General features: G+C 42.9%; 5 protein-coding genes across 8 annotated transcripts in view; 2 read left to right on the top strand and 3 right to left on the bottom strand.

The window, feature by feature from the left end:
- Window positions 1–5,238: 5,238 nt before the first annotated feature.
- LOC104812514 lies at window positions 5,239–6,885 on the bottom strand. Of its 2 annotated transcripts, none has more exons than XM_019202384.1 (4): window positions 6,801–6,885; window positions 6,376–6,530; window positions 5,749–6,274; window positions 5,239–5,670 (listed from the first exon to the last, which is right to left on the bottom strand). In XM_019202384.1, the coding sequence occupies exons 1-4, from the start codon at window positions 6,827–6,829 to the stop codon at window positions 5,493–5,495; spliced, it is 888 nt and encodes a 295-aa protein (XP_019057929.1). In that variant the 5' UTR covers window positions 6,830–6,885; the 3' UTR covers window positions 5,239–5,492. The 2 variants fall into 2 exon arrangements, with proteins under 2 accessions (XP_019057929.1, XP_010538005.1); XM_010539703.1 differs by having other exon boundaries at window positions 6,376–6,533; window positions 6,801–6,879.
- Window positions 6,441–8,933, bottom strand: LOC104812515. 3 transcript variants are annotated; one of them, XR_002024081.1, is made up of 7 exons: window positions 8,646–8,933; window positions 8,099–8,198; window positions 7,892–7,991; window positions 7,702–7,784; window positions 7,321–7,539; window positions 6,801–6,910; window positions 6,441–6,552 (listed from the first exon to the last, which is right to left on the bottom strand). XR_002024081.1 is itself a non-coding variant. In XM_010539705.1 (6 exons), the coding sequence occupies exons 1-5, from the start codon at window positions 8,839–8,841 to the stop codon at window positions 7,332–7,334; spliced, it is 687 nt and encodes a 228-aa protein (XP_010538007.1). In that variant the 5' UTR covers window positions 8,842–8,933; the 3' UTR covers window positions 6,962–7,032; window positions 7,321–7,331. The 3 variants fall into 3 exon arrangements, 2 of the variants coding, with proteins under 2 accessions (XP_010538007.1, XP_010538006.1); XM_010539705.1 differs by lacking the exons at window positions 6,441–6,552; window positions 6,801–6,910 and adding an exon at window positions 6,962–7,032; XM_010539704.1 differs by lacking the exons at window positions 6,441–6,552; window positions 6,801–6,910 and having other exon boundaries at window positions 7,094–7,539.
- A 1,242-nt stretch (window positions 8,934–10,175) lies between these two features.
- Window positions 10,176–20,252, top strand: LOC104812513 (pre-mRNA-processing-splicing factor 8A). The gene is made up of 24 exons (XM_010539699.1): window positions 10,176–10,674; window positions 10,814–10,937; window positions 11,032–11,124; window positions 11,226–11,616; window positions 11,730–12,216; window positions 12,296–13,086; window positions 13,181–13,449; window positions 13,601–13,915; window positions 14,007–14,311; window positions 14,393–14,847; window positions 14,931–15,057; window positions 15,177–15,418; window positions 15,518–15,641; window positions 15,736–16,033; window positions 16,247–16,500; window positions 16,678–17,294; window positions 17,383–17,489; window positions 17,614–17,868; window positions 17,981–18,454; window positions 18,619–18,780; window positions 18,896–19,093; window positions 19,185–19,463; window positions 19,548–19,790; window positions 19,897–20,252. The coding sequence occupies exons 1-24, from the start codon at window positions 10,394–10,396 to the stop codon at window positions 20,086–20,088; spliced, it is 7,083 nt and encodes a 2,360-aa protein (XP_010538001.1). The 5' UTR covers window positions 10,176–10,393; the 3' UTR covers window positions 20,089–20,252.
- Window positions 20,253–20,398: 146 nt separating this feature from the next.
- LOC104812512 (protein TOO MANY MOUTHS) lies at window positions 20,399–22,011 on the bottom strand. Its single transcript, XM_010539698.2, has one exon. It carries the CDS (start codon window positions 21,969–21,971, stop codon window positions 20,532–20,534), a length of 1,440 nt encoding a protein of 479 aa, XP_010538000.1. The 5' UTR covers window positions 21,972–22,011; the 3' UTR covers window positions 20,399–20,531.
- Window positions 22,012–22,419: 408 nt separating this feature from the next.
- Window positions 22,420–22,736, top strand: part of LOC104812511 (SNF1-related protein kinase regulatory subunit gamma-like PV42a) — a 1,990-nt gene continuing 1,673 nt past the window's right edge. The window contains exon 1 of the mRNA XM_010539697.2: window positions 22,420–22,724. Within this exon, the coding sequence (XP_010537999.1) occupies window positions 22,553–22,724 (172 nt within the window). The 5' untranslated portion in view covers window positions 22,420–22,552. The remainder of the gene's footprint in view (window positions 22,725–22,736) is intronic.

The following is a 22,736-nucleotide window of genomic DNA, read 5'->3' as shown; positions in this document are numbered from 1 at the left end:
GTCATCAAGATCTCCGTGAAGGAACGCATTGTGCACATCCATCTGATGGACATCCCAATGCTTTGCCGCGGATACCGCAAGAAATGTGCGGACAGTAACCATCTTCGCGACCGGAGCAAACGTCTCATCGTAGTCCACTCCTTCCGTTTGACGATTGCCAAGAATCACGAGACGAGCTTTGTGACGTTCGATGCTTCCATCAGATTTGTATTTGTTTCGGAAAACCCATTTACATCCTATCGCTTTCTTGTGTGGCGGCAAAGTTTCAAGAGTCCAAGTCTGATTTCGGACCAAAGCATCTAGTTCTGCTGTCATGGCCTGTTGCCAGCGAGAATCTGTGGCGGCTTCTGAGTAGGATCGCGGTTCTGTATCAGTGGTAATAGCAGCGAGAAAGGCGCGATGTTGTGGCTGGATATTGTCGTATGATAAAAAATCAGAAAGTGGGTACTTAGCTGATGTCGGCACTGATACAGAGTTTGTGACAAAATCTTTGAGATGAACATTTGTGAATCGTTGACGATGGCCGCGACCCAGCTGCGACGGCGCAGTGTCAGATACCGAAGATGGAGGGGCGGTTGTCGTTATCGCAGATGGAACTGCCGTGTGCGATGAACTTTCAGGCGAGGAAACTGCAGGGGTCGGTGGCTCTCGATCTGTAGAGGGAGATTGCGGGAGAACTGTCAGGAGCTCGACAGCAGGGTCTGGTGCTTGAACATTCGGTTCATGGTGGTGTTGTGGAAGATGAACAGCGTCATCATCTTCATCCCAGAAAACCAGAGGAGACATTGGTGAAGAAGAGGTTGTCTCCAGATCAGAAAATGGGAATGAATTTTCTGAGAAAATTACATCCCGAGAAACAAAAAATGTCTTAGTTTCCAGATTATACAATCTCCATCCCTTTTGGCCATTCGGATAACCAACAAATATGCAACGGAAACTACGCGGAGCGAATTTATCTCCCGCTCGATTCTGATTATGCGCATAACACAAACTCCCGAAAACCCGCAAATGATCGTAGCTTGGAATCTGATTATGGAGGATCTCGTAAGGAGTTCGTCCACCAAGAACCGAGGATGGCGTACGATTGATCAAATAACCAGCCGTTAAAATACTTTCAGTCCAGAATTCAATAGGAAGCCGAGCTTGAAACATTAAAGCTCTTGCCACGTTAAGTATGTGACGGTGTTTCCGTTCTACGCGTCCATTCTGCTGCGGTGTCCCGACGCATGATGTTTCGTGCAGAATTCCTTTTTGCGAAAAATAGGGTCGGAGGCTGATGAATTCGGCGCCATTGTCAGACCGGATTTTCTTAACTTTAGTGTTATATTGTCTTTCAACATGTGCTACAAAGGCGCGAAGTTTATTCTGCGTTTCATATTTCCCTTGCAACAGATAAATCCACGTCCCTCTGGAAAAATCGTCAACCACGGTTAAAAAATACTTTGCACCCGAGATAGAGGAAGAACGATAAGGCCCCCATATATCACAGTGGACGAGTTCAAAAATAACCGAGCTTTTATTACTGCTTACGGAAAATGGTTGGCGAACTTGCTTTGCGCGCAAACAAATGTCACAAAGGGTAGAATCATAACAAGAAACAGCAGATAAACCAAGACCAGCAATTTTCAACATCGACTTAGAAGAAGGATGACCCATCCGCTGATGCCATAATGCCGAGGAACAAGAATCGATTTTCTTTGCCGCTGCCAAAATTGCTGTTCCATTAAAATAGTAAAGACCGGCCCGTTGCTCACCCACGCCAATCGGCGTCTTGGAAATCCGGTCCTGAATAACACAGAGTGATGGAGCAAATGCAACAAAACAATCAGTATCTGTCATCAATTGGCACACTGAGATCAGCTGACAATGAAGGCCTGGCACAAGCAGGACATTCGACAAACGGAGATTTGAGCTCAAGATAGCCGAACCAGATTTTTCGGATACCACTGTGCGTCCATCAGGAAGAAGAACGGAACAAGGATGAATAGAAGATACAGCAGTCAACGAGGAGATGTCCCCCGTCATATGTTGAGAACATCCCGAGTCTATGATCCAAGGCGAGAGAGAGAACTTACCCGATGAATCATGGTTATCGTTAACCTTAGTCGAGGCTAACAACGCCATTAAACTGTGCCATTGTTCCTGGGAAATTCCGCTGGAAAGCTGGGTGTCGGGTGGAACAGGAGCTGATATCGGTACAATCTGGGCAGCATTGGCTCGTGTAGCTGGGAGACGAGAACGATCAGGCTGAGAGTTCCCTCTGTTGCGGTTAACTCCTGGGCGAGATCGCGGCCTATCCCCCCACCAGTCGGGATAGCCGATACGCTGAAAACAATTTTCAGCTACATGTCCTGTTCTGTTACAATGAGAACAGGGGACGACAGATTCTTGTTTCTCTTCCAGTTTCGGACGAAGCTTAAGATTGGTGCGAACAGAGAAAACAGCAGCATCTGAGGTATCGACTTGGGTCTGCACGATATGTTTCGCAGCTTCATCCTGTGATACAATATTGTATGCTTCTTCAAGACTCGGTAGTGGTGAGCGAGACAACAGATTTGAGCGGACGACAGCATATCTCGATTCGTCCAGACCCACGAGGAATTCATACAGCCTATCCTCGTTTCGTTCCTTCTCAAGAGTGGTTCCGATGTTACAAGTGCACTGATTGCATTTGCAAAGCTTCAGGGATCGGAAATTCGCTAAATCGTCCCACAACTTCGTGAGCTTTCCGAAATAGGCTTCCACTGTCATACCCTGTTGACGACAATTAGCGAGATCAGTGCGTATTTTGAGAAGACGAGGAGCATTTGTCTTCCCGAATCTACGCTTCAAATAATCCCACAGATCTTGAGCAAACTCCCTATGAACAACATCTGAGCGAAGTTGAACGTCGAGAGTGTTTTTGATCCAAGACGTGATAAGCGCGTTGTTGGTATCCCAATCTTCGAAATCTGGGGATGTCGGGATCGGTTGCGGAATTGTTCCGTCAACAAACCCGAATTTCTTTCGAGACTTCAAGGCTTGTCGAATATTTATCGACCACTCATCGTAGTTTTCCCCGCGAAGCAGAGGCTGTGAGAGTACAAGTCCGGGGTTGTCGTTCGGAGTCAGATCATAGGGAGAGATTGTTCTTCGTGGTACAGCGACGTTGTCGGTAGCGGTCGTTGGTGTAGCCATTGTCGGGGTCGGGTTTAAGAGCGGAGACGATGGTTCAGTCGAGTCAGGGATCGAGGTAGGGTCGATATCGGATTCAGAAGACATAAAAAACAGAGGTTTAGTTCGGGTGTTTTAGAGTTTCGTGCTCTGATACCATGATAAGGATTAATCAGAGTCGAAGAAGAAGAAGTTTTCGGCTTACTTTATTTATGCTCTGTGCAAAACAATTTATACAAGTTTTGATATGTAACCTAAAAACAGAAAAGGAAAATATACAGTTCTGCAGTTTCCACAATTGCAGGAAGTAAATCTAAGCTTGCCGTTTCGGTTGTTGATGAAGATCCCATAGAATATGTGATCTTAACTGTCGTATATCCCGAATAAATTTCAAACCAGTTTGATTCAATTGCAATTTTTATATTAAACCGATGTAAAAGACAACATGTGATATAAATGCCAATTTGGTTTTTCGATCTCCAAATCATCATTTTTTGTCGGAGTCTTTTACATAATTGAATGATATCAAGTTATCAAGAGACGTTTGGTTGATTTGGAAAAAAATAAAAAGTTTAGGTATTTATATAGGATTTTTTAACAAAATTTTATATATTTATCGAAAATTTTATAGTTTCGGTGTCACGTAAGATTTTTATAAAAATTTAGGTATTTATATCCATTTTTTATATAAATTTTCAGATTCAATTTTTTTAATATAATATGTATATGCATATATTCGTTTTTCTATAATGTTTATATTGTTGGTTTAATATTTTTGTGGTATTTCGTTTTTTTTAAGGTAGTCTGATATTTTGTAATTTTTATGTCAGTTTATCTATCATGTAAAATATTATAGTTTTTAAATTTATTTTTTATACAATATTTTTAATATTTATGTATTTTTTATGCTTAGTTTTTGAAATAATTTAGAATCTTGTTTAAACATATACAGAGAAATATAAAAACTAATAAAGTTTCTAAATTTTAAATCCTAAATTTTGAAACTAAAAAAAATTACAGAATATGTTGAATAATTTTGAAATATTTATTTTCTGATCAGCTAATACTTTTTAAATGTTTTAGTAGATAATGTTGCTATGAAAATGAAGATCCTTAACATAGAAAAACAATATCAGAATTTATCATCCTCACGCGCTTCGGTACATCCAAAAGAGCAATTTCTCCAAAAACCTGAAAAATCGGCGGACTATAATCCAGCAGAAATAGCGACACGCGCTCAACGCGCTCTGAGTGCCCGTGGAATTGTCAGATGACAAATCGAAGCTATAAAGGAGCGGACTTGCTTCGTTTTGGACGTTCGATGGGCTTACTCTAAATAGGCCCAAATTTATGAAACCCATAAACTTTTATTTTGGAAAAAAACCCTAAAATTTTATAAATATATATTCATAAATAACCTATGATCCCAACTAGTTAGTGTCAATTTGTATATTCATAAATAACCTATAAATTTTATAAATATACATTCATAAATAACCTATGATCCCAACTAGTATATTCATAAATAACTCTAAATAGGTCCAAATATATATTCATAAATAACATACCATGACGGTATTTCCAGACTGATTGACATATTATTATTACAATAAATGGATCTCCTCCAACTCGAAATCATTAAAGCTAGGGGTGTCAATTTGGGCCGAAGCAGACCCGGCTCAACCCAAAAATTAGCAGACTTTGGGTCTAAGTTTTTCGGCCCTAAAAAATTGGGTTTTTGGGTCAGGCTCGAATTGAGTTTTGGATTTTAATTGGACCTACCCAAAAGTCGATATTTAACAAAAAATAATAAGATTTATTAAAGGATTTATGCGGATCGGTCCAGACCCGAACTCGATATATATAGGATTGGACTTCAGACTTAACTACATAGTACCCGAAAAAAATCGGGCTAACCTAAACTCGAGCCCGAAACTTTCGGGCCAAATGCGGACTCTAGCCGACCGATTGATACCCTAATTAAACCATCTTTTGTTGTAACATTTAATATTGGGACTTGGAATACGTCATAAAGTAAATCAAATTAGAATGAAGGATGTGGATGTGGTCTATCAAAATATCATATCCAGAAACAAAATCCCGTAAAATTTAAAGGTACACATAATGAAGCTTTATCCACCGCAATGCATTTGGGCAACAGTGAAATTGCGACATACATAGATATAACGTGATGATGTATTCGAACCCAGCATGCAGAGAGGCATGAATTGAACCAAACATAGTAATTGTGTTTCCAAGATCGAATCATAGAAAGCACTAATGTAACAGTAGTGTTGTTGGGTTTTTTTTAACCTGCCAATGGTGCTTGCCCTAACTCATCAAATGGAAATGGACCCTCGTGCTCCCTTGAGGGGAACATTTGGAAACAGCTTCCGTAGTTTTTGATGCTCCCCAAACTGGTGGATTGCGTCTTGAATGCTGGCAAATGCTACCAGAAACTCAGCTGCATCGGTCTGCTTCAGCAGCTTCTTCATCACCTGCTCCAACACCTTATACCTGCCCATTATCTCAAAACTTCCCACCTCCATCAACTGTTTTAACACTATTTGTTCAAAGACGAGCCAGGAAGCAAACCTGAGCTGTTGTGCCTTGGAGATGACTCTCTGGATATTCCTAAACAGCTCCTGCACGGATCTCAGAGCATCCCCATTTGATCGGACATTGCAGAGCGGCGAAAAGGGGAGGTGCAGAACACAAGTGGCCTGAATCTCCGCATACTCCTCATCGATCACAGCCTCCTCTACTCGTATCTCACGGAGAAGCTGTGAGAGCATGCGTTTGCTCGTTTCAGACAGGGAGAACGAGGGGTGGTGAGTTGCCAAAACTCGGACGAGGTCCAGAATGGAGGAGGGCCGCCAGTCTCCGAGCCACGCCATTGCAGCCCGTTCATGCTGCGGCAGCCATGTGGGCGTCAGGAGATTCGCCACATCTTTTAGGGATGTTGGAACTGTGAGATTGTAATGGGAGTGGTATCTACTCAGCTGTTCCTCAATAAGTTCGTCAAGATCCCACCTTGATTGAAGTTCTTTGTCAAGCCTTGCCGCTATGCTGTTCTGCTCTTGCCTCCGCATGTCGTACAACTCTCCTGACAGCTCTTCGCCTGCTCATTCAGTAAAAAAAGGAAAAGGAAAAGAAAGCACTAGTAAGTATGGTATTAAGGATTAAAAAAAATGGAAGGTGATGAAGGATTTACCCGATTACCTCTTTTAGCAGAACCATGCTGATGGAGAAGGGTCATGGCTGAGAGTCTCTCAGATGAACCACCGACATTAGTAGCAGCGTCTCTTTCCAGATCCTCCCACGAAATTCTTTCCGATGTGCTTTGCTCTTCAAAGCCACCCTCTCCACTATGTTGGCTGCTACACGATAGTTAGCTGACTGGGGGGGACAATGAAATACGAGATAAAGCTCGAATTCCAAATTCTTGGAACTCAAACAGATAATATGTTGTTCTCCTCAACATGTAAAAGGTAAAAAACCGAAACAAGGATCATATATATAATCTAGAAACGCAGGTCGAAGCGACCAAACCCTAGAGTTGGAATTCAGGCTCAGAGCACGTTCAAACGCATCGGGGAATCATCGTCGGAAAAGCGAAGGGAGAAATAAGATCAAGAGATGCTCACCAGCGCCCCACCGGCGTTGCTCTCATCATCTTCGCTCTTCTTCTTTGGATGCTCTCTACAGCACTTTCTTGGACTTTCGGTTTTGTTCTTGGCGGGGAGGGGTTTTTTGTCTTTACAGAAAATGTGACAGGGTCATTTTGGTCATTTAAGACAATGATACTGGGCCGTTGGCGTCGGCCCACTCAACTCGCATTCTTCGAATGGGAGAAAATTCCCAGCTATATAACTCGTCCTTTTCGCAAACAAATAAAAATATTATATGTGTAGAAGCAATGAATCTAACACATTGGATGTGTTAAAGATGGTGTTATTAATACCCCATATTGTTTGCATAAATTCCTAACGAGTGCACACAGTTTAAGAAGATTATATTCCAGTGCCGATCATTGAAAATGTAAATGACCCATGTAGGGGAAAAAAACATTATGCATGGACTGTCGGGTCGAGCGAAGGAACAGGAAGAAAACCGGTCGAAATGAATGCTGAAACCAAGCTAATATAAGAAGAGGTTAGGACTTACGCTTCATAAGACTAGAACTGTATCATCTTGGGTCTCCCTCCAAAACGCTTTAAAGAAAACATGGAAGGACGACTCCATCTCTCCGGCCACAGTCCAGAATTCGGAATCCATCCTTTAAACAAGTGAGCTATTCTGAATTCACTTGCCGGTAGTTCATCTTGAGCTCCTGGATAACTGCTCTCGGGTACATCCTCTCCCTTGTTTTGGTTGGTTTGCGACCTAACAGAAGAGGGTTCTCTTTAGTCGCAAGCTACCTACCAGTTCTAATACAGCAGTTCTTGCTCTGCGCAGGCATCCACTAGATTAGCTATTTGCCACGCCATACTTGCGTCATTGTCGCGTTAATTTTTTATATTAAAAGCTTGGCCAACAGGAGCTTACTCGAGGTGATTCTTGCAACCGTGGCTCTTGGATCTTCTGTGAAGAGGAGAGCGATCGATTGACAAATGCCTTACAAAATGCAGCTGCAAATGATACAAAGAGAGAGTCATAAAACACAAAACACTGAGATTTTGAGAATATGAAACAAAAGTATCACTAATAAGGCATAGAGAAGATCAGTTTAACAAACCTGATCACCGTCATTGATCCCTAAATTCCGGATGCTTGCTTTGTCAGTGATTAGTTTCTGTCCTTGATAACACAAGCAAAAGTGTCCCCATACATGCGACCTATGGAAGTCAAACAGAGATCTGAAGAGTTTGCAGAAAGATGAAGAACCCTGAATTTCAAATTTCAAAATGCTCTGCGTTCTCCAGGAAACAGAGGCTTTATGTACCATGAAATCATGTCTTGACCTTGCCGGGGAGACATGGTGAAGACCTCCTCCACGGCTCGCTTCAACTCTTCCACTGTGCAATCCTTTGCAATGTGAACATCTGTTTCAACACCCGAACTCACATCACTATGATACATGTATTCTCAGTTCTTCCCTGAGTTGTGAGAGAATGCTTCCGAACAGCCAGTAATCATAGACGGAAAATTTTACTTCGAATTTTTGACAACAAATTCAACCGGTTATTTTTTGGTAATGTCAAAATTATATTCCTCACTCCTCACTCCTCCCTTCAATATTCTTTTGAAACCGCTAAAAATCAATTCAACAACAGAAAACTATGAAATCCAATGGGCATTCCTCGGTTACGGTGCAACTCAGGCGATATTTTCCTTCGGGAATCATCAGAAGATTAACTCATAGGAACGATGAACATAAAGTTAGCTCCCCCATGTCCAAATTTAAGGAATACTTGCTTAAATGTCTAATTACTACCAGCAGAATAGTATGGAAATGCAAGGAGACGAAACGGAGATTCGTAGATATATACCGAAGAAGGAACCGTCGAGCTTGACTACGGAGAGTTTGATGAGGCGCTGGGGAGGAAGTTTCAGGTACACCGATCTCCATCGGGCGCCTGAACCGCCATCGCTTCGAGCAAACGGAGACAAGCACCGCGGCTCTATCAATGCCCTCAGGCCGCCGCGTCGACGACGGTCCCTACTCGGAATACGCTCCTCTCCCATGGATGCGCGACGAGTTATATCCTTTGGAGTCGGTGATTAGGGATCTTCTTCTCGGTAGAAGATTTGAAATTGAGAATAGGAGACACTGCACCGAGGCAGAGAAGAAGACGCAGATGTTTGTTTGGATCCGGCGTTAAACGGGGCACCATTTTATACAGTTCCTCTCCCCCTCTCTCTCTGTGACACGTGGAAGCACGACCCTTGCAGGTGCGATTTGCCCGGTCAAGGTCCACGAGTCATTAAAAAATTCAAATTCTTTATTTAAATGTTTGGAATTTTCCCTTTGTTTCAAATATCCATGCATAAATTGATGTAATGACCATTCAATATTTTCAGTTCGACCACATAATATAGTCCCGCGATAATATCGGAAATGGTAAAAATAACGCTTTTTTAAAATATAAATTTACAAAATACCCAAAACAAAATGCTATTCTGTTCGCTTTGCCTATTTGTTAGGGTTATCCCGTAAAAATGTATGTGCTAGTTAATAATATTATTGTACCGATAACATTGGGACTCTTCTTCGTTCTTCCTATTTACTACAACGAAGTAGCTTCAACGATTACATGCATTTGATTTTTTGCTCCAAATTTCGTGTAATATTTAGACTTTAATTAATATATTGTCTCATCCGGACAACAAGAGACTAATATGGCATGCATGCACACATTATGTGTTGATTACAAAGATCTTAGCAAAAATGGATTGTGTTCAGTTAGAACGATAATATATATATATATCCCATAGATTGAATAGACGACACATTTTCTGTTATTGATAAATGATTGTTGTTACGTTTTATCTACAACAACTTAAATATTACTATTATCTTAGATTCCAATCATTCATATAAGCACCAACGCTAAAGGAATAATATTTTTAAAATTTTAAATATCGTTTCATAAATTCCAAATCGGAGCACTGATGATATATTGAATGAGACCACCAAATCTGGATAGTTCAACCGGTGAAATGGGGGTGTAAAACGCCTGTTCCGTCCCGAGTTCGAACCCCAAATTGGAAAGAGAATGTATAATTCATATCACATGGCAGACTCTCGGTTCCGGAATTAGTCTGGGCCTCGGCCCAGAAACCGGTTACCCGAAAAAAAAATATTGAATGGGACCGCAGGCTATCGGGCCATGAAAATCTGTGGGAAGACAAATAATACGGCCCATCTTTAATATCCAAAGCCCATTAACTTACACATGTCCCCCACGTTATCTGTTTCGAAATCCGACCTGTCTATTTCCATGGGCCGAGCCCCACAACTCATTTCCAACGTATCATTTCTCACTCGCAGAAGGAAAAAAATTAAAACTACACTAAGATCACATCACACTTCCTCTCGGAGGTCGCAGGAACGAGAAAGAACCGACCCGAAAGAGTCGGTGAAGTTCTAAAACCCTAGAAAAATCGCCGTTCTTCTAGTCGGCGTACGAGTTCTCCGGCAAATTTGTCTATGTACCATTTGAGATCTTTGGTTCTATTTTATGCTATCTGAACCTAGCATTTTTCCAAGCGCTGTTTGGATTTGAAATCCGAAGCTATGTGGAACAACGACGGTCAACCTATTGCTCCTCCTGGTACCGGCGGCTCCATGGTTCCGCCGCCGCCGGCTGCTCAGCCTTCATACACGGTGCTTCCGCCGCATCCTAACCCGATTCCACCGGCGGAGCCCACGCCGGAGGAGGTGGAAGCAAAGCTAGAAGAGAAGGCCAGGAAATGGATGCAGCTCAATTCGAAGCGGTATGGCGACAAGAGGAAGTTCGGCTTCGTGGAGACTCAGAAGGAGGACATGCCTCCTGAGCACGTTAGGAAGATCATCAGGTCAGTGTCTTGCTCTTTTGGTTGTTTCTTCTGCTCGAGGACAATCCACTTGTTGCGCCTACGCTCAAAATGAGTATGGATTTGAATTTCGGGGTTTAGGGTTTATTTGGGTTGAAATTGATCCCTTTGTTCTCTTCAGGGATCACGGTGATATGTCATCGAAAAAATATCGCCATGATAAACGTGTGTACCTTGGAGCTCTTAAGTTTGTTCCCCATGCGGTCTTCAAGCTCCTGGAGAATATGCCAATGCCCTGGGAACAGGTACATCGTCGGTTCACCTGGTTTTCTGTTTTGAATTTTTTATACAGTCATATCTGCAATGAGCACCGTTATCTGAGCTTTGATGTTACTCCAGGTCCGCGATGTTAAGGTCTTGTATCACATCACAGGAGCTATTACATTTGTGAATGAAATACCATGGGTTGCCGAACCTATTTACATGGCGCAGGTAAGTCATATACTTCATGGTGTCTATGCATTTCCCCATTTCTGATAGACGCTTTCGGATGGTTGTAGTTGATTGTTTATTTTGTATTTTCTGGTTTGCAGTGGGGGACTATGTGGATTATGATGCGAAGAGAGAAGAGGGACCGTCGCCATTTCAAGAGAATGCGGTTTCCGCCATTTGACGATGAGGAGCCTCCCCTAGACTATGCTGATAACTTGCTCGATGTAGACCCTTTAGAGCCAATTCAGCTGGAGCTGGATGAAGAAGAAGATTCTGCTGTGTACACTTGGTTTTACGACCACAAGCCCCTCGTGAAAACAAAGCTGATCAATGGCCCGAGTTACAGGAGGTGGAATCTCTCACTTCCGATTATGGCAACACTTCACAGGCTTGCAGGCCAGCTTCTTTCTGATTTGATCGATCGGAACTATTTCTACTTGTTTGATATGCAGTCGTTCTTCACAGCAAAGGCCCTAAATATGTGTATACCTGGTATGTTATTTTCCGACCTTGCTCCAGTTCCAATCTTTTCACTTTAATGGGTTGAGCCTTATCGTACGACAGATATTGACCTTATTCTGATGCACTGTGGAATATTTTTGCAGGCGGCCCCAAATTTGAACCTCTTTATCGAGACATGGAGAAAGGGGATGAGGACTGGAACGAGTTCAATGACATCAACAAGCTCATCATTCGATCCCCACTGCGTACTGAATACAGAATTGCTTTTCCACACTTGTACAATAATAGACCCAGGAAAGTAAAGCTCGGTGTTTATCACTCTCCGATGGTTATGTACATAAAGACTGAGGATCCCGATCTGCCTGCCTTTTATTATGATCCGTTAATTCATCCGATAACCAGCACTAATAAGGAACGCCGTGAAAGGAAGGTTCATGATGATGATGACGAGGATGAATTTGAGTTGCCAGAAGAAGTAGAACCTTTGCTGAAAGACACCCAACTTTACACCGATACTACAGCTGCTGGCATTTCATTATTGTTTGCCCCTCGACCCTTCAATATGAGGTCTGGGAGGGCGCGGCGAGCAGAAGATATACCCCTTGTGTCAGAATGGTTTAAGGAGCACTGGTAAGTTATATCTCCTGTTTCTTCTTTTACATTTCTTGTTAGTGTCCTGATTCTCACCAACTTGTTTCATAATCTGCAGTCCTCCCGCATATCCAGTTAAAGTTCGGGTCAGTTATCAGAAACTTTTAAAATGTTATGTGCTGAACCAGCTGCACCACAGACCACCTAAAGCACAGAAGAAGAAGCATTTGTTCCGCTCTCTTGCAGCAACAAAGTTCTTCCAAAGTACAGAACTGGATTGGGTTGAAGCTGGTCTGCAAGTCTGCCGGCAAGGATACAACATGCTGAACCTATTGATTCACAGGAAAAATTTGAACTACCTTCATCTTGATTATAACTTTAATTTAAAGCCTGTGAAAACTTTGACCACCAAAGAGCGTAAAAAGTCGCGTTTTGGGAATGCCTTCCATCTGTGCCGTGAGATCCTCCGATTGACAAAACTTGTAGTTGATGCAAACGTCCAATTCAGGCTTGGTAATGTTGATGCCTTCCAATTGGCTGATGGTTTGCAATACATTTTTTCCCATGTTGGTCAGTTGACGGGTATGTATCGTTACAAGTACAGGCTGATGAGACAGATCCGGATGTGCAAAGATTTAAAGCACTTGATCTATTACCGGTTTAATACTGGTCCTGTGGGTAAAGGACCAGGGTGTGGGTTCTGGGCTCCGATGTGGAGAGTGTGGTTGTTCTTCCTTCGCGGTATAGTTCCCCTTCTAGAACGTTGGTTAGGGAATCTTCTTGCGCGCCAATTTGAGGGGCGTCATTCAAAAGGAGTGGCCAAAACAGTCACAAAACAGAGAGTCGAAAGCCATTTTGACTTGGAGCTTCGAGCTGCTGTCATGCATGATGTCCTTGACGCCATGCCAGGTTGTCATTCTTTGTCCTTGTTTTTGGTTTGGGAATACAATGTGATTACCTTTCTTTATTCCCTTTTTGCTTGATACTGTCTATTATTGTGCAGAGGGTATCAAGCAAAATAAAGCGCGAACAATATTGCAGCACCTGAGCGAGGCATGGCGGTGTTGGAAAGCTAATATCCCGTGGAAGGTTCCTGGGCTCCCTGTGCCAATTGAAAATATGATCCTCCGATATGTCAAAGCTAAGGCTGATTGGTGGACAAATGTTGCTCACTACAACCGTGAACGTATCAGAAGAGGTGCTACTGTTGATAAGACAGTCTGTAGAAAGAATCTTGGAAGATTGACACGCTTGTGGCTGAAGGCAGAGCAGGTGTTTTTCTTTTCTTGTCAATCTTACTGTTTTTACATGCTGGAAGAGTCTATGATGAGATTTCGTATTGATCTGCCTTAGGGTAAAATAGTTTTCCATATTCTCGATCTGTTAGTCCTCTGATGGATTATTCTTCATAAAATTGTTGCAGGAACGACAACACAATTACCTGAAAGATGGTCCATATGTCACTCCGGAGGAAGCAGTTGCAATTTATACAACTACCGTTCATTGGCTGGAATCAAGGAAATTCTCCCCCATCCCATTCCCTCCATTATCTTACAAGCATGACACGAAGTTGCTCATTCTGGCACTTGAGAGACTGAAAGAATCTTACAGTGTGGCTGTGAGGTTGAACCAACAGCAGCGTGAGGAGCTCGGTCTCATCGAACAGGCATACGATAATCCTCATGAAGCCCTGTCACGTATCAAGCGTCACCTTCTCACTCAGCGTGCCTTCAAAGAAGTAAGTTTATCACCTGCTTTTTGTATGGATTGAAATTCATCGTTTCACTGTATCTAAGGTCTTAAAACTGAGTCAATACACATTTTTGCAGGTTGGCATAGAGTTTATGGATCTATATAGCTATTTGATTCCTGTCTATGAAATTGAACCATTGGAGAAAATTACTGATGCCTATCTTGATCAATACTTGTGGTATGAGGGTGACAAGCGCCACTTGTTTCCCAACTGGATTAAGCCTGCAGACTCCGAGCCTCCGCCACTTCTGGTTTATAAGTGGTGTCAGGGTATAAATAATTTGCAAGGTATATGGGACACCAGTGAGGGGCAGTGTGTGGTGATGCTCCAGACTAAGTTTGAAAAGTTCTTCGAGAAAATTGATTTGACAATGTTGAACAGGTATCTCTTAAATTCTTAGCCAATCATGAACAGAAAGCCTGTTAAGTTCTGGAATAACCTGTTGTTTCTCGTTTGTTTCAGGCTTCTCCGTCTGGTTCTTGACCACAATATAGCAGACTATGTGACTGCCAAGAATAATGTTGTTCTGTCATACAAGGACATGAGTCATACTAACTCATATGGTCTCATAAGGGGCCTTCAGTTTGCCTCTTTCGTTGTGCAGTATTATGGACTAGTGCTAGATCTTTTGCTTCTTGGTTTGACTCGAGCTAGTGAAATTGCTGGGCCACCTCAGATGCCTAACGAATTTATGACTTATTGGGATACCAAGGTTGAGACACGCCATCCGATAAGACTGTATTCTCGATATATTGACAAGGTGCACATACTGTTCAAATTTACCCACGAAGAGGCTCGAGATCTTATTCAGCGTTATCTTACTGAGCATCCTGATCCCAACAATGAAAACATGGTTGGATACAACAATAAGAAATGCTGGCCCAGAGATGCAAGGATGAGGTTGATGAAACATGATGGTATGCTTTTTATCCCCCCAGGTTTTTTAGAAAGTGATTTATAGCATGGAAGATATAGCTGATCATATTTTTCCATTTTCCAGTGAATCTTGGTAGAAGTGTCTTCTGGGATATGAAGAACCGTCTTCCTCGAAGCATTACAACTTTAGAGTGGGAGAATGGCTTTGTCTCTGTATACAGCAAGGATAACCCCAACCTGCTCTTCAGCATGTATGTAGCTTGTTGTGCTGTTGCAGCTGACATAACTTAGAGCCAGGCCTTCTATTTTGGCTATGATTTGGTATGTTATTGACTCTGAATCTGATACTCTTTTGCATCCTCGCCTGTAGGTGCGGGTTTGAAGTCCGCATACTCCCAAAAATAAGGATGACCCAAGAAGCTTTTAGCAACACAAGGGACGGTGTCTGGAATCTACAGAATGAACAGACTAAAGAGAGGACTGCTGTAGCTTTCTTGCGTGTTGATGATGAACATATGAAGGTCTTCGAGAATCGTGTGAGGCAGATTCTTATGTCTTCAGGGTCAACCACATTTACTAAAATCGTCAATAAATGGAATACAGCCCTGATTGGTATATTCTATGAACCGTTAATTGCAATATGTTCCTAATCCCTAGGCCTGCCTTCCTTTTTATTGCATGACGCTAAACACATTTATCATCCTTGCACAGGTCTTATGACTTATTTCCGTGAAGCCACTGTGCACACACAAGAGCTCTTGGATCTGCTGGTCAAATGTGAAAACAAAATCCAGACTAGGATTAAGATTGGGCTGAACTCAAAGATGCCTAGTCGGTAAGCAAAAATCACCCCATATTGTGTTCCGGTGTTTTTAATAAATCTATAGATTGATATTATTGTAATTTGACTTCTATCTTTCCTTTGGTAGATTTCCTCCTGTCATATTTTATACTCCTAAGGAAATTGGAGGCCTCGGAATGTTATCTATGGGTCACATATTGATCCCTCAAAGCGACCTTCGGTATAGCAAGCAGACAGATGTTGGTGTGACCCATTTTAGGAGTGGAATGAGCCATGAGGAGGATCAGCTGATTCCCAACCTTTACCGTTACATTCAGCCTTGGGAGAGTGAGTTTATAGATTCTCAGCGGGTATGGGCAGAGTATGCTTTAAAGAGGCAGGAAGCTCAGGCACAAAATAGACGTCTCACACTCGAGGATTTGGAAGTAAGTATTTTACTTGTGTTTCCCTAGTGTGGTTATCTGGATTTGGATTATCTGGATTTTTTGGTTCTGGGAGGATATATGTGTGTTATCTGCTTCTATTTTGACAATCTATCTGTAGAAGTGGCTTTAAGAATTTGACTCAGAAGTCACATCACCTGTTGGAGTGCATGGTGATGGACTAGGAAATCTAACTCATCTAACAAATTCTTGCAGGACTCCTGGGATAGGGGAATTCCGCGTATAAATACTCTGTTTCAGAAGGACAGACACACTCTAGCGTATGATAAAGGTTGGAGGGTTCGGACAGATTTCAAGCAATACCAAGTCCTCAAACAAAACCCTTTCTGGTGGACACACCAAAGGCATGATGGGAAGCTGTGGAACCTGAACAATTATCGAACTGATGTCATCCAAGCCCTTGGAGGTGTTGAGGGTATTCTCGAGCATACATTATTCAAAGGAACATAGTAAGTCTGCTTCCTACTCGGCCCATTATTATCTATGTTTTTTCACATTAATACCTAATGCCACCATGGATCTTATTCATGACATAACATTATTTGTCCCATAACAGTTGCGTAACCTTTTCATTGTTGTTCTGTAGAATCAAAGTTACTAATTTTGCTTGCTATATGTGTACTCAGCTTCCCAACGTGGGAGGGTCTTTTCTGGGAGAAGGCATCTGGCTTTGAGGAGTCGATGAAATATAAAAAGCTGACGAATGCTCAGAGATCTGGTCTGAACCAAATCCCTAATCGAAGATTCACACTCTGGTGGTCACCAACTATAAACCGGGCCAATGTCTATGTAGGTTTTCAAGTGCAGTTGGATTTGACAGGAATATTCATGCACGGAAAGATTCCCACATTAAAGATATCTTTGATACAAATTTTCCGTGCTCATTTATGGCAAAAGGTCCATGAGAGTGTGGTTATGGATCTCTGTCAAGTCTTGGACCAAGAGTTAGATGCTTTGGAGATCGAAACTGTGCAGAAAGAGACAATTCATCCAAGGAAGAGTTACAAAATGAACAGCTCCTGCGCTGATATCCTTCTATTCGCCGCCCATAAATGGCCGATGTCAAAGCCAAGTCTCGTGGCTGAGTCGAAGGATATGTTCGACCAGAAAGCTAGTAATAAGTACTGGATAGATGTCCAACTTCGATGGGGAGACTATGACTCCCATGATATTGAGCGGTATACTAGGGCCAAATTCATGGATTATACAACAGACAACATGTCTATCTATCCATCTCCAACGGGTATGTGATGTTTTCTCTGTTCTGCTTTGCTCTCTGAAGTTTTTTCGTTTCTGTGCAACCTGGTATCTTAGTTATGGAATCCTTGCAGGCGTAATGATTGGGCTCGATTTGGCGTACAACTTGCATTCTACCTTTGGTAACTGGTTCCCTGGATCGAAACCTCTACTTGCTCAAGCAATGAACAAGATCATGAAGGTACACTCAAAGAACCTATGTCTGAGTTATCTCTAGCGTTCTTGTCCTTTTCTGTTACGCATTTGACTTATTTTTCTTTCTGTATACCTTATCTGACTTATTGATTAATCATTAAATGTAACAGTCAAATCCAGCTTTATATGTCTTACGAGAGCGGATAAGGAAAGGTCTGCAGTTATACTCTTCTGAGCCTACAGAGCCATACCTGTCGTCTCAGAACTATGGTGAAATATTCAGCAATCAAATTATATGGTTCGTTGATGATACAAACGTCTATCGTGTTACAATTCACAAGACGTTCGAAGGAAATCTAACCACGAAGCCGATCAATGGTGCTATCTTTATTTTCAACCCAAGAACCGGGCAGCTGTTCCTGAAGGTATTTCTCCTCTCTTGGGTCTCATTATGGATGTTTTTGTGCTTGTTAATACGTTTGCATCTACATATTACATGCAGTGGTGTCTAAAGTGGTTGTCTTTTTGTCCATCTAGGTTATCCATACAAGTGTTTGGGCTGGTCAGAAGCGTCTTGGTCAGCTAGCTAAATGGAAAACTGCCGAAGAAGTGGCTGCTCTCGTGCGGTCCCTACCAGTTGAGGAACAACCAAAACAAATAATTGTGACTCGTAAAGGAATGTTGGATCCTCTGGAGGTTCATCTGCTTGATTTTCCCAACATTGTAATCAAAGGAAGCGAACTGCAGCTTCCGTTCCAGGCTTGCTTAAAGATAGAGAAGTTTGGTGATTTGATTTTGAAGGCCACAGAGCCACAGATGGTCCTCTTCAATATATACGATGATTGGTTGAAGAGTATATCTTCATACACAGCTTTTTCGAGGCTCATTCTGATCCTACGTGCGCTGCATGTTAATAATGAGAAGGCAAAGATGCTATTAAAGCCGGACAAGACTGTTGTCACCGAGCCACACCACATCTGGCCTTCCCTCTCTGATGACCAATGGATGAAGGTAACTCCGCTGTCACATTTCGATTGGGTCTCTCTTTTTTTCGTTTGTTCTTGCTGTATTGTATTTGTTATTTTCCTGTTCCCTTTATTTTTTAAATTCTTTGGAATCTTCTCTTTGTTTAACGTTTCCTAAATCTATGTCTTATCAATCTGCGTTGTATTCAGGTGGAGGTTGCTCTTAGAGATCTCATTCTTTCTGACTATGCGAAGAAGAATAATGTGAATACATCAGCTCTGACACAGTCAGAGATCAGAGATATTATACTCGGAGCTGAGATCACACCACCATCTCAACAGAGGCAACAGATTGCTGAGATTGAAAAACAGGTATTTTTTTCTGTTACTCCTTTAAAGTGCTGTCAAAGACCTTTGGTCATACCTGTAGGCTGCAACTTGTCCACGTACTTGTTGTTTACTGTATAATTGTGTTCCACTACTGCAGGCAAAGGAAGCGAGCCAACTTACTGCTGTCACAACAAGGACAACCAATGTTCATGGTGATGAACTCATTGTCACCACCACAAGTCCCTACGAGCAAGCTGCATTTGGGTCCAAAACCGATTGGCGTGTGCGTGCTATTTCAGCAACTAACCTCTACCTTAGGGTCAATCATATATATGTCAATTCAGATGACATTAAGGTAAAACTAGGATCCTTCTGGATCACATCATCAATTTCAGTGAAATTCCTCACTTGATCTCCTTAAACCCGAGTTCTGCTCGCATGTACAGGAGACGGGATACACATACATTATGCCAAAGAACATATTGAAGAAATTCATCTGTATAGCAGATCTCCGCACCCAAATCTCCGGTTATTTGTATGGCATAAGTCCTCCGGATAATCCCCAGGTCAAGGAAATACGCTGCATTGTAATGGTCCCACAGTGGGGTACACACCAGCAAGTTCATCTGCCATCTGCTCTTCCTGAGCATGATTTCTTGAACGATCTTGAGCCTCTGGGATGGATGCACACGCAGCCGAATGAGCTTCCTCAGTTGTCCCCGCAGGTATTTTATATTCATTTTACTTCATTCTTGTTAGGCGGCCCATATATTGATACGGCATTTGCTGACCATGTTTAAACATGTAAGGATGTTACTTCTCATGCGCGTATTCTGGAGAACAACAAGCAATGGGACGGAGAAAAATGCATTATCTTGACATGCAGTTTCACGCCAGGCTCATGCTCCTTGACCGCTTATAAGCTAACACCGAGCGGATATGAATGGGGAAGGCTCAACAAAGACACAGGCAGCAATCCACACGGTTACCTACCAACCCACTATGAGAAGGTTCAAATGCTGTTGAGTGATAGGTTCTTCGGGTTTTACATGGTAAGTAACAAAAGGAAAAGCGGATTGAGTTGTTTTTGATATTATACATTGGAGTGGGATTCCATTCCGTTAAAATTTTGCTGTCTATGCTATGTTGTATTGGCAGATGCCTGAAAATGGACCATGGAACTATAACTTCATGGGAGTGAAGCACACAGTGAGCATGAAATACAGCGTGAGACTGGGGGCACCCAAAGAGTATTACCACGAGGAGCATCGCCCAACTCACTTCCTTGAGTTCAGCAACATGGAGGAAGCTGATCTTGCCGAGGGAGACCGCGAGGACACCTTTGCTTGAATATATATATATATATATATATATTGAAGAACGCCCCTTTCTTTTCCTGTTATGATGTCTCAGGGCTTGTTTTGTCTGTTGAACTTAGTTATGCTTAGTCACAACAACAACTACTACTACCGTGTGCAAGAATCAGTCCTACTTAGAGCTGATGAAAGAAATCAGTCATGGTGTTAGAATCTGGGGGAGGGGGGGGGGGTCTCTGTACAGTCAGCGTTCTGGGTATTTCAAGAATAGATGATGCCTGCAAATCTACACTCTGAAGGTGTAGTCCGAAGATTGTTATTCAGGAATCTGAAATGTAAAAAGAGGCAAAATATGCAGCAGTTATGCAGACTTTAGTATTGTGAAAAACTGGACTGAAAGGTTAAAGAAGAGGGACCATCAAAACTCGTAGCCATGGGTGTGTATTTACAAGAGCACAGCATTCTCTTCATCACTTGTTAACGTAAAAGCGAAACCAACAGAAGAAAGAGAGGGAACAATGTGAGAGTGCTCGCCGTGTAGGATGAGCTCGAGGGCTCTGTAGTTTCAGTCACACGGCTCGTAGAAAGATGCTGGACCATCCTCGACGACCCTTCTCTCCATTCGCACGGCCTTACTCCCAACTCATCTTCTAGACCGCTGTCTCTATTCGAGCATAGACCGGAGTTGTTATAAAGTCTCAGCTTCCTCCTCATCCTCCACACCATTTCTCTCTCGAAAGGGATTTGTCCTGTCAACCTGTTGTTATCGAGACTCAGCTCACTCAGATGCTTAACGTTTCCAAGCTCCATGGGAATCGAACCAGTCAAGTTGTTCCCGTCGAGATGCACAACTCTGAGGCTGCTCATTCCAGCTATTGACTTTGGTATTGAGCCCTGAAGGTTCATGTCCGAAAGAACCAATATCATCAGGCTTTTCAGTCCCCTGAACATGTCTTCCGCTAATGTTGTCCGGAATCTTCTGTTTCCTTTGAGGATTAGCGCTTGGAGAGAAGTTAGTCCTTGAAGTGAAGACGGAAATGGACCCGATAACCGGTTATAGCTCAAATCGAGAAGAATAAGTTCCTTGAGCCGGTCAATCAACTCCGGGATCGGACCGGTTAGTCGATTCCGGCTAAAATCGATTTTGATCAAGGATCTGCACGATGAGAGGCTGGACGGGACCGTGCCGATTAGTAGATTTCGGTTCAGGTCAAGAATGTTCAGAAGGGGAAGACTAAAACCGGGTACGTAACCGGTTAACTTGTTACCGCTCAAATCCAACGAACTCAACCGGGTGAGCCGATGAAACGACAAGGGGATGGAACCGTTGAGATTATTACGATGCAAATCAAGGACTCTCAAGCTGGTGAGATTGCCCAACTCGTCGGGAATTGGGCCTAGAAGCCCATTATCTCTCAAAACGAGAGTCTGCAAACTGGAGCCCAAGAGGCCCAGAAAGGAAGGAATACGCTGAGGGGCGCGGGTGAAACACCGGTAGAAGAACAAGGCCTTGATATGTTTGAGCCTCGTGAGGGATTCGGAGACGTAGGAGCGTTCCGGGTCGCAAGTGGGAAACGCCGTGTCGTCCGAGAGGGCTCCGAACGACAAGGAGACGACGTGGAAGACGTTGTCCTGGTCGGGCATGCACTCTATTCCGTGCCAGCGACCACGGCACACGTCGGGGATGGACGAGGCCCAGTCGTTGCCGGTGGCTCGCATGATGTCGTAGACGGCGTCTTGCTCGTCCGGGTCGGTTCTGGCTCCGTCGTTCGTCATAGTGAACCCTGTCTGCGGACCCTCTATCAATGCCGATGGCGCCGTAGAATCGGACGCTATCACGGTGAAGGAGCTCACTAGCGTTGGAACTATAAGGAAGAGGATGGATATTTGGTAGTAGTAGATATAATGCGATGCCATTGTTGGAATGGAACACAAATGTGTGTTACATTTTGAGTCATCTATATATATATATATATATATATATGTGTGTGTGTGTATACAGCACACGTACGGGTCCGGCGTATGTATATGTTAAATGTATGGTGGGTCCACAAATGGTCAGAATGTCATTATGTGTATCACGGGAAAATTCGAGGAGTGAAATAAATAAATTTCTGGATCCGATATTTAGCGCATTTATGGGGTTCACGAGAGTTGTGCCTTTGGGTCGCCCGTTTTAACGAATGTAAATTGTGCTCGTATTTTTTTTATCATTTTTTATTTTATCTAATGGTTCAGTTTTTGGCCCCAGAAACGGCTAATATACATTCGTTGCAAGTTGATTAAACATGCTAAATTTGTCAGAACCCTTGCATAGATAATTCCAAGTTGAATGTTGTGTATCCCAGTGCTCATGTTCTTTGGACAACACGTGTCAACATACATGTAACCAAGACGGCCACGCGTCGGACAACCCCAAATCTTGAACCATCTCAAATATTCAGATTTAGCAAAAGGCCGATTAATCTTATATCTCTATCATCGCCAAGAAACCCCCAATGCAACGACAGCAGCAGAATGTTGCCGTGGATCGGAGCCGTCTGACCCACGCGACGGTTAGAGATCTGACTGTCGAGAAGCGGCGGCTGGTAGAGATTCCGTACACCGCCACGCTCGGGGACACAATGAACGCCCTCGTGGCGAACTGCGTAACGGCCGTACCAGTGGCGGGGCCGCCCGGGC

This window comes from Tarenaya hassleriana, unplaced genomic scaffold (genome assembly GCF_000463585.1).
Source record: "Tarenaya hassleriana unplaced genomic scaffold, ASM46358v1 Cleome2, whole genome shotgun sequence".
NCBI classification, from domain to species: domain Eukaryota; kingdom Viridiplantae; phylum Streptophyta; class Magnoliopsida; order Brassicales; family Cleomaceae; genus Tarenaya; species Tarenaya hassleriana.
This window is presented reverse-complemented; position numbering and strand designations above follow the sequence as displayed.